Genomic DNA, 12621 nt, shown 5'->3' with positions numbered 1-12621 from the left:
TGCTCACGCGAGTTCTCAGGAAGGCGGAGCAGGAGGGCCCGTCCCTCCTGCTGATCGCTCCTCTTTGGCCGTCTCAGCCGTGGTTCCCGGACCTGCTGAGACTCGCCCAGGGCCCTCCCATTCCTCTCGCTCTCACGCGAGGAGAACTGGTACAGCCTCACACCGGCAGCCTCCACGCAGAGCCTCAGATGCTGAATCTTCACGCGTGGAGGTTGTGCGGTCTTCTCTGAGGCGCAAAGGGGCATCAGATCTGACCATGGACCTGGTAGGACGCTCGCACAGAGCATCTACCTCGTCCGTTTATGAGTCACATTGGAGGGCCTGGGTTACCTGGTGTCACGAGCATCGGCTGGATGCTACGGCGCCCCGCACGATGCACGTGGCGAACCATCTTGCTTTCATGTCCTCTCAGGGAGCTTCCGCTGCCTCGTTGAAAGTAAGAAGATCGGCCATCTCGGCGACCCTACGCCAGATAGGTCGCTCTATAGATGTTAGTGGCGTGATCGCTGGAGTCATCAAGGGCGCTTCCCTTTCTGACGTCAAGTCTCGTACGCCCGTTCCTAAGTGGGATCTCTTATTGGTCATGGAGTTTCTGCGTTCAGCGGATTTTGAACCTCTCAGAGATGCCAGTTTTGCGAATCTTACACGCAAGTCCCTTTTCCTTTTGCTGCTAGCATCGGCACGAAGGGGCAGTGAGATCCACGCTCTTTCCGGTAATTCGGACGACATTTCCTTTGAATCAGATGGGTCCGTTACCTTGCGGTTTCGACCTGAGTTTCTTGCGAAAAACCAGGCTCCCGAGCGAGCTTCTCCTTTGGTTCATGTCAGGCCGTTGTCCACTATTCTGGCTCCGAATGACCCAGACTTAGTAAATTGCCCTGTTAGAGCCCTTCACATCTACCTTGCCCGTGCTCAGTCTCTTAGATCCGCAGCTCAAAAGCTTTTGTTTATTTCTCTCAATACGGAGAGACATAAGGATATTACTAAGACGACTCTGGCCCGGTGGGTGTCGGCGCTCATTAAGCATGCTTACGAGTGGAGCCGCCGCAATGAAGGGGGGACACAGCCTGTCCTTCCTCTGGAATCAGCTCGGGCTCACGAGACGCGAGCTTGGGCTTCCTCCTTGGCCGTGTTACGATCAAGAAGACTGGAGGAGGTGCTACACACCGCATACTGGCGTTCCGAGGATGTCTTCATGAATTTTTACCTGCGTGACATCTCGGCTCTTCGCCAGGATGGATCTAGAGCTTTGCCTGCCATGGTGGCAGGGGGTCAGCTCTTGACAAGGATTTGAGAGTGAGTTTGAACTTTTTCTTGCCCACCGCCTTGTTGTTTCAATCTGCTACATGTGATTCGGAGTAGGAATATGTAATTTAATCGAAAATTTTATTGTAAATTTTCATTTAATAAATATACCTACCCGAATCACATATCGTAGTCCCTCCCACCTACCCCGCTTATGATTTGGAGATTTTATTCTTCGAGTCGAATGATAGGGGTCACGTGGTCAGTAGCAGTAGTGACGTAGTACGCAGGAGGGGAGGTAACTCCCTGGGTGCGTCGTCATTACCATAGCTACGTTTACACTTTTTTAGTTGGGGTTGCTCCCCTTAGACGGGTAGCCTTTTCAGACCTAGCACTTTAGACTGAGTCAACTGCTACATGTGATTCGGGTAGGTATATTTATTAAATGAAAATTTACAATAAAATTTTCGACTTTCGTACCAGTAGCACTGCTTTTTCCATATATATATCTTTCTGTATTTACATTTTGTTTTATTCAACTTGTCACTGTAATAATAATAATAACCACTTATATAGTGCAAACCACAGAACATTTCTGTGCTCCCCGCGCTTCACAATATCAAACTATGAGTAACAATACACAAAATAAAGACATAATAACATCTTCTCATGATATCCTCCAGGTGACAGACATGATGCTGCAGGAAAAGCTGTACCCCATGTGGGCCAAGCGGGTGCGCACGTGGTGGAACTCGGGCCTCAATCGCATCATCCTCTTCTGGATCGCCGTCTGCCTCTGCTCGTTCATCGTGGTCTTTGTCATCGCCACCGACTACATCCAGTGGGACAAGCTCAACCGCGACTTTCTGCACAGCAACGAGCTCTCCCGAGCTTTCCTCGCTTCTTTCATCCTCGTCATGGACATCGTCATCGTCATGCAGGTCAGAGATTTTGCATGGTGTTTTGTTGTGGTTGTATATGTGTGGGGGGGGGGGGGGGGGGGGGGCTTCGCTTGGTGATCCAAGCTGTCACCCCGCCTTCCTCGTCTCTTTCATCCTGGTCATGAAAATTCTTTTCATGCAGGTGAGAGGTTTTGCATGGTGTTTTGTTGTTATTTTTTTATGGGTTTTTTTTTTAGGGGAGGGAGGGGGGGGTTGCGTTTGGTGATCAGAGTAGTCACACCACCTTCCTCATATCTTTCATCCTGGTCATAAAAATCATTTTCATGCGGGTCAGAAGTTCACACAACAAGAGTTGGGTTAGGGGGTGCACAGCTGACGCCGAGTGTGTGCGTGTGACTTGCTGGAAAATTAATTGGGAAGTGGGTTGTTGGTTTTTTTTCAACTAAAATTGCTGTATTCTCTGTATACTTCAGGACTGGGATTTCCCTCACTTTATCAGCGCCATAGACATCAAGCTGCCAGGTGTCAACACAGCTCACATCAACTTCAAGATCCCGCAGCTGCTGAAAAAACTGGAGTACTGGCACGTTCATATCACAGGTATAAGTCAAGCATCTGCTCATATCTTTGTGAAAATAAGTACAGATCCTTTAGGAACGTTCTCATAGATGGCTATAACAATGAAGATTTGATTTTTTTGGGTCAGTATAATTGTAAGTTTGTTAGAGTGTGTGACATTTTTATTTGCAGAAAGTTATTTTGTTCTGAATGCGACGTTCCAGATCTGTTCATAGTTTGACGAAGTTGCGTTGCTGTTTTCAGTATACCTGTCCTCAGTATACCTGTCCTCAGTATACCTGTCCTCAGTATACCTGTCCTCAGTATACCTGTCCAAATCTTGTGTCACAGGAAAGCATGGAAACTTGACAAGGTCATGTTTTGGTGACAGATTTTATTTGGTGTATTGCACACAGAGGCCTTAAGTTGCTGTTAAAGCTTGAACGTAGTCAAAGGATGCCATTGCAGGTTTAATTATGAGCATGCAACATGGGTAGCGATATAAATTTGAAAATAAGGTTAGTTTTGGCGTTCTTTTTCAGTCACTGGCACTCAGCACGCTTTTGTGCATATCCACTTGATCATACATGAACTTTTATTTTTTATTTTTTTCTCAGGGAAGTGGTTCAACTATGGCATCCTGTTCTTCGTCATCCTGCTGGACCTCAACATGTGGAAGAACCAGATCTTCTACGTTCCCTACGACTACGGCCAGTACGTCGACGCGGAGGGCCGCATTCACTCCGTCAATGATGACTACACCATCAACAACCTGAACGAAACGCTTGTCTCCTTCGCCTATCGCAACGCCACCGTGGCGGACAACACCACGGGCCAGCGCTACATCGAGCTGGATAACATTATGAACGCTCGCTACAACGGCTACTCCGTCGGACTCAAAGCCATCGCGTTCGTCCCCTGCATCTGCGTTTTCATCACGTTCTTCATCTTCATCGGGGTCTACGGTCGTTTGCCCAAGCCCACGAAGGAAGACCCCTACGCGGGTCGCTTGAAGAAGCGCAAGAAGCGTGGGTTCAGCGTGAGGCTTGGCTGGCAGCGGCTGCGAAAGCGAATGCGCGGAACTAGAGCTGTTCTGACGGGTTTCAAGTCAGCGAGCAGCGACGTGGACTCACGAGAGCGGAGGGGGGCTGGGGGAGATGAGGTGGATGGAACCTCCATGGAAGAGAAGGTGGTGAACGTGTGGAAACACACCAAGAAGGAAGACCTCCAAGGGGATGCTCAAGCGGCAGTGAAAAGCGGTGACGGCCCGGTGACTGTGGAAACACGGGGAAGAGAGGGGGGTGATGGGGACGCGACCATTGAAACTGTGGGTACGGGTAATTCTGACCGTCATCGATCGAGCGCAGAAACCACAATGATTTAGCATGATTTCACATTCTGGGCCAGGCATTGGTCTTCCGACAATTGTGAAAAAGTGAAAATATATTCTGCAACCAAAAAATATATACTGCAACCAAGAGGATGTCTGGTTATTCTAGTGGTACCTGTGACGTGAGGCCCCTCTGATGAGAGGATACCTCCCAAATAAAGGACACCTGTTGATGTCCCTGTGTCTATTATCTCTACCAAAATATGGTCAGGAATCTGTCAAGGTGTCCAAATGCAAAAATCCTGTTCTGGATACTTTTATTACTTTGTATTTTGTTCTGTTTTTAAATGACTCCTGATGCAGATTCTATCCATACCAAATTTATATCTGTCAGTCGCCTGGATGCTGAGAAAATTGACTATTCTATCGTGGAAAGGATTTGTTATGATTTCTTGGTTGTAACTCACAAAACTGCAAACAAAAATAGTGTAAAAATTTTTTAATAGGGTGCTTTGATAATAATTTCTACACCGCTGACCGTGCTTTTTTCAAATTACGTAATAACCTGATGATTAAGGTTAAGGTTTCCAAAACAAATTACATGAACATTTACTGGAACCTTTTCTGCACTTCCATAGAGAATTTCATTGTTTTTAAAACAGTGTTAATAGGTAAATGTTGAATTGTATCCTTGATTCTTAGCTTTGGTGTAAAATAACTAACGGATAAATGATTTTGCTTATATTGAGGCAGGAGCAACTTTTTTCAAGTGTTGCTATACTACAGATCAACTCTACATTCAGCAATCAAGCCATTGGATAGTGAAACAGTTGCCTAAAGCTGAACCTAAGAAAATGACAGCACCGTAAAATTATGTTATGGTGTAAATGTAACATACAATCATTTGTGCTTTATCTGCAAATATTTGAGAAACCGAACACTTGACTGGAAAATTAAATGCTGCAATTGAAGGACAGGAGTACCGAGATGTTTATTCCTGTAAAATTAAGGAGGTTTAAAAAAAAGTCTAAAAATTGTAACACTTTTTAGACTTCTTGACAGATTCTTGGCCATATACCTGTTTTGATCGACAGGCTACCTGCATTATAGAGGCACTTTTAGCTGGTCACAAGGGTGGCCTTTCATTACAGGCACCACTGTACTGCAATCCTGTCTGGTCGATGAAGTGCTACGACTACAGTTGTGCAGCATGATGTCACATTGTGGGCCAGACTTTGCATTTCAGGCTAGACACTGCACGCTGAAAGTTGAAATGTTGGACAACCAGGAGGAAGTGTGGTTCTCACTGCAATTTTGACCGGCACGGTTGGCCTAGTAGTAAGGCATCCGCCCCGTGATCGGGAGGTCGTGGGTTCAAACCCCGGCCGGGTCATACCTAAGACTTTAAAATTGGCAATCTAGTGGCTGCTCCGCCTGGCGTCTGGCATTATGGGGTTAGTGCTAGGACTGGTTGGTCCGGTGTCAGAATAATGTGACTGGGTGAGACATGAAGCCTGTGCTGCGACTTCTGTCTTGTGTGTGGCGCACGTTATATGTCAAAGCAGCACCGCCCTGATATGGCCCTTCGTGGTCGGCAGGGCGTTAAGCAAACAAACAAACAAAGAAACTGCAATTCTGACAGTCGTTTGAGGGATACAACTACCGTGTTTTGGCTTCATTTAACTTTGTGGGCATTCAGATGCTGAGTGACAGCGGAGACATTGTCTGGATCTGAATCTGGTATGGGTACGTTGCAGGAGCCAATATTGGCTATCGCCGCTACGGAAACTGAGAGAGAGCCTATTTGAGAGTCACCTCTTTATTTGAGCATAGTGATGGTAAGACTATGCCTCACTTTCCTTGCTCTTCAGTTTATTTAAAAGTTCATGTACTGTTCACGGCTGTTGTCGTGTGGACAGTCCGCTAGCTTGTTGATTTCAGTTGGCTGGCTAAAAACAATCGACTGTCTGGTACTAGTCAAAGCTAAAATATTTGTTAACCAGTGATGTCCCAAAGGTTTTACTGCAGTCATAAGGTTAACTGGCCATATTGTTGAAAATGAAATATTTAAAAAGATGTTGAAAAAAATGTCCCTTCATTCAGGTAGAAGGATTCCTTGGCTGTTACGTTGATCAACAATATGTGTCCCCTTAATTGCCAACATGGATAAAATAGTTGAGAATGTTCCTGTGATTTGCTCTTGTCAACTTCCTGTTCAAGCTTGACTAAACTTATGTACAGACCTCTTGCAAATATGAGAAGATTCTCTCTTCCTGTACGTTCAGACACGAGATTGGCTGGAGATGAACAAGAAGATAATGCATTTTTGTGTTTTGCCTTTTATACTGCTGATTACCACTAACCAAGATAATGATTGTCCTGTTGGACTATGAAGATCGAAACTCAGAAAAGATCACTTGACAATTATAATAGGCAATAAATATCAATCTTTTGAAAGGAAAATGTTAGATTGCCATGTCTGCAATTCACACACATAAATATATTTGTGTGTGTGTTGGCTTGAACGTGCTGGCACATACACATTCAAGCGCTCTTGTGGATACGCACCTCATTGGAAAAAGTATTTGCAAGATGTGCACATAGATATACAGCTAATTTCCCTTCAGACTTCTTCAGCCATTATATATACAAAATTTATGAAGTAAATCATGAATTTCTAATGTACAATTAAGTACTTTCTTTCCAATGAAACAGTGATTGGTGACCCCCCGCGGGTTAGGGGGAAGAATTTACCCGATGCTCCCCAGCATGTCGTAAGAGGCGACTAACGGATTCTGTTTCTCCTTTTACCCTTGTTAAGTGTTTCTTGTATAGAATATAGTCAATGTTTGTAAAGATTTTAGTCAAGCAGTATGTAAGAAATGTTAAGTCCTTTGTACTGGAAACTTGCATTCTCCCAGTAAGGTAATATATTGTACTACGTTGCAAGCCCCTGGAGCAAATTTTTGATTAGTGCTTTTGTGAACAAGAAACAATTGACAAGTGGCTCTATCACATCTCCCCCTTTCCCCGTCGCGATATAACCTTCGTGGTTGAAAACGACGTTAAACATCAAATAAAGAAAGAAAGAAAGCAATAAAAGCAGGTCCCTGTGATACAATATTTTTGTATTTGTCTACATATACTTAGCATTTAATGTGACTTAATTATGAACTCTTATTTTGTACAGTACTATACTTCATGAAGGTGCAACTCTGTGTATAATCTCTGTATACCCCTCTTTCATGAAACCCCTCTTTCATGAAACCCCTCTTTCATGAAAAATTAAAAAAGGGAAAATGTTTTAGACTTATGAGTAAGTTACAAATATGAACTAGCTTCCTTTTCCTTTTTATTTCAGCCAGCTGTGACACTTTTCTTTAATTGTAATTGAAAACTGAATATGTTGATGTTGAATATAGAAATTGAAGATTCTGAAAGGTTGGCTTTCTGGAAAATATTCTCTTTTTATTTTCTAAGTGCGACAAAGTTCATGAATGTGTTAAATGAGGTAATGCAATAATGATTGTTGTGTACATAGACTTAGCACTGAGGCACAGTTGACACAAGCAAGAGGTAATAATCTGTTGCCATTAGGAGTATACAATAATGTATATTTTTAGAAAACAATGCTTGAGGTGATGATAGTTTTGTTGCTTTTATGTACATCGTAATTCTAAACCAAAAAAGGTGCCCTTCAGATGAGAAGACTGATATATCTTTATTGTGATGTCATGTGTGATAAAATATGTACTTAGGGACTACTTCAATAGAATAAACACAAGTTTATTTTAAATGACATTACTAATTGTTTAAATAATCAGGTTATAAACTTCACATCAATACTGAGATCAGGCTGGCATAATGACAAAAGACATATCATTTAACAGATCCATATCTATTAAGGCTAATGTTCTTTTTAACGAGAAAAGTATTCATATTTTGTTACTGCAGTGTAAGATGGTGTCTGTCTTTTCCCCCTTACTTATACTTCAGTGAAAGTCGTATGTGTGTTTTTTTGGTTTCATTTTGGTGCTCAAGTCATGTAAATGAATCATGGTGTATGAAATTGTAAATCATAGATACATTCAGTTACATTTTTCAAATCAGAATTCACCCCCTGCGGGTTAGGGGAAAGAATTTACCCGATGCTCCCCAGCATGTCGTAAGAGGCGACTAACGGATTCTGTTTCTCCTTTTACCCTTGTTAAGTGTTTCTTGTATAGAATATAGTCAATGTTTGTAAAGATTTTAGTCAAGCAGTATGTAAGAAATGTTAAGTCCTTTGTATGGGAAACTTGCATTTTCCCAGTAAGGTAATATATTGTACAACGTTGCAAGCCCCTGGAGCAAATTTTTGATTAGTGCTTTTGTGAACAAGAAACAATTGACAAGTGGCTCTATCCCATCTCCCCCCTTTCCCCGTCGCGATATAACCTTCGTGGTTGAAAACGACGTTAAACACCAAATAAAGAAAGAAAGAAATCAGAATTCGTTTTGCTTACTTACATATGTGTTTGTCCTTCAATCATGGAGGAAAAAGAAGGTCTCGTGTAATCACTTTTTGAGGTAGTTCGTGATTTTTTTAATAATGCATTTAAAGATCTGAATATTAGTCCATGCCTGTTATTTGGTCAATCTGGAGTGCTCACAGCTCTCTTTCACGTTTGAAAATGCAAATTCGGGAGCAGAATGTTTCCTAAATGTCATATATTCTATAATATTTTGATATGAGAAACAAGTGTGCTTTCAGTATCATGGTAAATGAGTTTAGGCCACACACAAAAAATAGTCTGTTTACGGTATCCCGACCGACCCTATTTTTTTGCGCGACCCTGGACTTTTTTTTTGGCATTTGGGAAAAAGAAAAAAAAAGTCTGTTTTTTGGCAAAATAACTTAAAAATATGTTTTTTGGGGGGAAAAAATAAAAATTAAAAAAAAATCCCGACCTACCGACCCTATTTTTTTGCCTATGTTACCGTTACCTTTTTGTGTGTAGAATATATATACATGTATACAAAACCAGTTATGAATGTAAAGCCTGAATATTTTTGCTTGGATATTTGCCATGATATTATAGATTAAAAAACCCACAAAGGAAGGTATTATATGATATGCGTGCCCAGGTAACTGTTGTACTGTTTTGATGTGGGGCATTATTTGAGATACAGTTTGACTAAAATATTTACAATTTTTGTCTTTGAAGAATTTTTGTTAGCTTTGCTTGTTTGTCTACAGAAAAAGCACTTGTCCTCGTGCTTAAATTGGGGGTGTTCGGACACCGAGGAGAGTCTGCACACAAAGTTGACTCTGAGAAATAAATCTGTCGCCGAACGTGGGAACAAACTCACGCTGACAGCGGCCAACTGGATACAAATCCAGCGCGCTACCGACTGAGCTACATCCCCGCCCTCGTGCTTAAATGAGTGTGCTTATCCCCTCCTACATCCCACCCCACCTCTTCATTAAGAGCCTGTGGCTGAATAATGTTGTAGTTTTTTTATGATCTATTAAGATATAGATATTTTTTCAGAACATGCAAGATATATAGTTTTATGACCAGGAATCGGCATGAATTATCAATTTACTTTTATCATCCTTGTGATGCTTGTGGTGATGCATTCATGCTTGTCAGAATAAAATATAGGTATTTTTCAGAAAAAGCAAGATCTGTTGTTTTGTAATCACGGTGTATGAATTGTACGCTTACATTTTGCTATTGTATAATCATGCAAGCTGAAAGCTTATTGTTCCCACTATTAACACCAAAAATCTGCATGCGTCTTTTAGAACAGAATACTGTACCACCACTTTTCAAACAATTAGGCTGGTCCAACGATGGCAGAATTCAGTGCTCAAAGAAATACCTGTGCAGCCAAGTTGGCACAATATGTTGTAGGATTTGACATCATACTGTTCTGCATAATTCATGAATATTATATATTTACAGTATGACTTTGTTGAGATAGGACTGCAAATTCTTTCGGTATGTGCAGCCTGGAATTATGTGCCAAATTTTCATGAATACAAAACAAGAAATTTAATGGTACATTTCTATAAAAATGTTGCATTTACTCTAAGACTATCAACTGTGTGCATAATGCTTCAGTCTTCCCCTGAAATAGAATAATTGCTCAGTTTTTAAAATGTGTGCTGTGTGTACTACAGTGGAACCCCCTGTTTAAGACCCTCCAATTTAAGACTCCCTCTCCTTTAAGACCCGGTTTTCTCAGACTTTCTCTTCATAACCTCTGTCAATTTATCCCTATTTTGACACTCCCTCGTTTATAAGACCTGATTTTCTCAGACTTTCTCTTCATAACCTCTGTCAGTTTACCCCTATTTTGACACTCCCTCGTTTATAAGACCTGATTTTCTCAGATTTTCTGTTCATAACCTCTGTCAGTTTACCCCTATTTTGACACTCCCTCGTTTATAAGACCTGATTTTCTCAGACTTTCTCTTCTATAACCTCTGTCAATTTACCCCTATTTTGACACTCCCTCGTTTATAAGACCTGATTTTCTCAGATTTTTGGAGGTCTTAAAAGGGGGTGTTCCACTGTATACCTTATTATCCTCAGTATGCTTGTGTCTTATAACTTGTATGGCCTTAAATATCTACAGAACTGGTGTTTACCGTATTTATTTGAGATGATATCAGTGTATTCAAACATCATATCAATCATGAACGTAGTGAAATGTCAATGTCAATTCCTTCTCGTGTGAATTAACCGTCTTGAAAGTTATGGCAAATTTGTCTGGGCTTTTAGAAGAGGTATAGGAGCGTCCTTTCACATGGTCACATATAAACTTTACATCCTAGGGGACTCCTGCGCAGAGCAGGAAATGTTTGCTGAATTAATTTTGTATCTGTGTCACTGATGATCTCACAAATTAATTCCGCTGAAAATTCCTAGACTGCAAAGGAAGCAGCCAGACTGTTGATATTTGGGTACAGTAGAACTCCCTCCCCCCCCCTCCCCCTCCCTCCCCCTTTTCTTTCTTTTAAGACCTCTAAGAATGTGAGATAATCATGTCTAAGTCTTAAAAGGGAGGGAGTCTTAGAGGAAGTCTTAAAAGGGAGGGAGTCTTAAAAGGGAGGTAAATATAGGAACATTTGAACAAAATGTGAGGGGAAAAAATTGAAAAAAAACAAGGTCTTTACCGGGGGGGGGGGGGGGGGGGGGCTTTAATTTTTCGGTCTTAACAGGGGGGTTCCACTGTATTGTCCAAGTGGAAGGGTGCTCTTATCCCATGTAAACGCCTGGACAGACCTGTTGTGGTTTACATGATGTTTTGCATCAAAGGGAAGGAATCTTTAATCTTAAAATTAGCGGTTTAAATTCATTGATTATTTTCTGTCTGTATTGTCGCTCGGTTTCCTAATTACTGTTTTTATCAGAATGCACTTGTTGCTGTTACTATAAGAGTGCAATATATGAAACTGTGTGCTCAGTTCGCTAGATTTATTGTGTGCAAAAATTAGATAATGTTTGTTGAGGTCCTTTGTTGCTGCCCTGCATAAAATTAGATATGTTTGTTGAGGTCCTTTGTTGCTGCCCTGCATAAAATTAGATATGTTTGTTGAGGTCCTTTGTTGCTGCCCTGCATAAAATTAGATATGTTTGTTGAGGTCCTTTGTTGCTGCCCTGCATGCCAACCGGCATGACAGGCAGTAACTTACGAACTATATATGTTTGTGTCAGCGCTAGATACTGCTAAAAATTCACTATTCTGCTTCCAGAACTTGCTCCCAGAACCTTATCTAGAAAACAGGATCTACTGGGGAAAAAAAGAGAAAAGAAGATCTGTGTTTAGATCATATCATTTCAGTTTCTGTTTATTCACTTTTTTTGAGTGGACTTGCATGTATATATTTAAAACATAAGGGGAGGGGGAGGGGGGTTAGAAGGGGAGTATGCATTTCATGGCTTCTTGCTGTAGTTAGAAGCTATTTTACATTATACCAGTTGCCCTCACCCAGTTCTTCTGTCATTCCTTTTTTCACCGTGTAAAGTCATAGTTTTTCACGTCAGTTCTATAGATCTTTTATACTGAGCTTTATACACATAATTATACTGTTTGTTTGAAATATGCATATTAATTTTGTAGCTGTTGACTTGTCAATGGGACTATAGTAATAGTATGTATTTGCTTCCACAATGATAAAGTGTTGCTTGCCTTTTGTTCTGTTTTTATGGTGTTGGTGTTTTTATAATCCTCAACTTCGTGATGTTTGTTTCCCAGCTGTATAAATTAAGTATCAGTACTGTTCATCATTGTTACAATATCAAAATATATATCTGGATTCTGATGTATTTTGTAAGTACTGTGTGTGGTGTGTGTGTGTGTGTGTGTGTGTGTGTGTGTGTGTGTTTGTGTGTGTGTGTGTTCATGTTACCAAGAGAGAGAGAGAGAGAAAGAAAGCGAGAGAAAAGGAGATGGAGACACAGACCCTGAATTGCATCGCACACTCAAACACACACAGATGCAGGTTCCTACATTCTCTTTCTCTCTTGTCTCTCTCTCTCTCTGTTGGACTATATAAGCCCGATTGATTATGCAAAGCACCGTCATTTCTGT

At 41.4% G+C, this 12621-nt stretch overlaps 1 protein-coding gene across 6 annotated transcripts in view; it reads left to right on the top strand.

Moving 5' to 3' along the window:
* The window catches only part of LOC138971227 (transmembrane protein 117-like), a 54694-nt gene extending 42342 nt beyond the window's left edge, over window positions 1-12352 (top strand). For all 6 annotated transcript variants that reach the window (XM_070343911.1, XM_070343914.1, XM_070343912.1 and 3 more), the window contains 3 exons: window positions 1929-2186; window positions 2621-2747; window positions 3323-12352. In XM_070343911.1, coding sequence (XP_070200012.1) covers window positions 1929-2186; window positions 2621-2747; window positions 3323-4089 — 1152 coding nt within the window. In that variant the 3' untranslated portion in view covers window positions 4090-12352. The remainder of the gene's footprint in view (window positions 1-1928; window positions 2187-2620; window positions 2748-3322) is intronic.
* Window positions 12353-12621: the final 269 nt, after the last annotated feature.

Source organism: Littorina saxatilis, linkage group LG7, assembly GCF_037325665.1.
Source record: "Littorina saxatilis isolate snail1 linkage group LG7, US_GU_Lsax_2.0, whole genome shotgun sequence".
In the NCBI taxonomy this organism is placed as follows: Eukaryota; Metazoa; Mollusca; class Gastropoda; order Littorinimorpha; family Littorinidae; genus Littorina; species Littorina saxatilis.
This window is presented reverse-complemented; position numbering and strand designations above follow the sequence as displayed.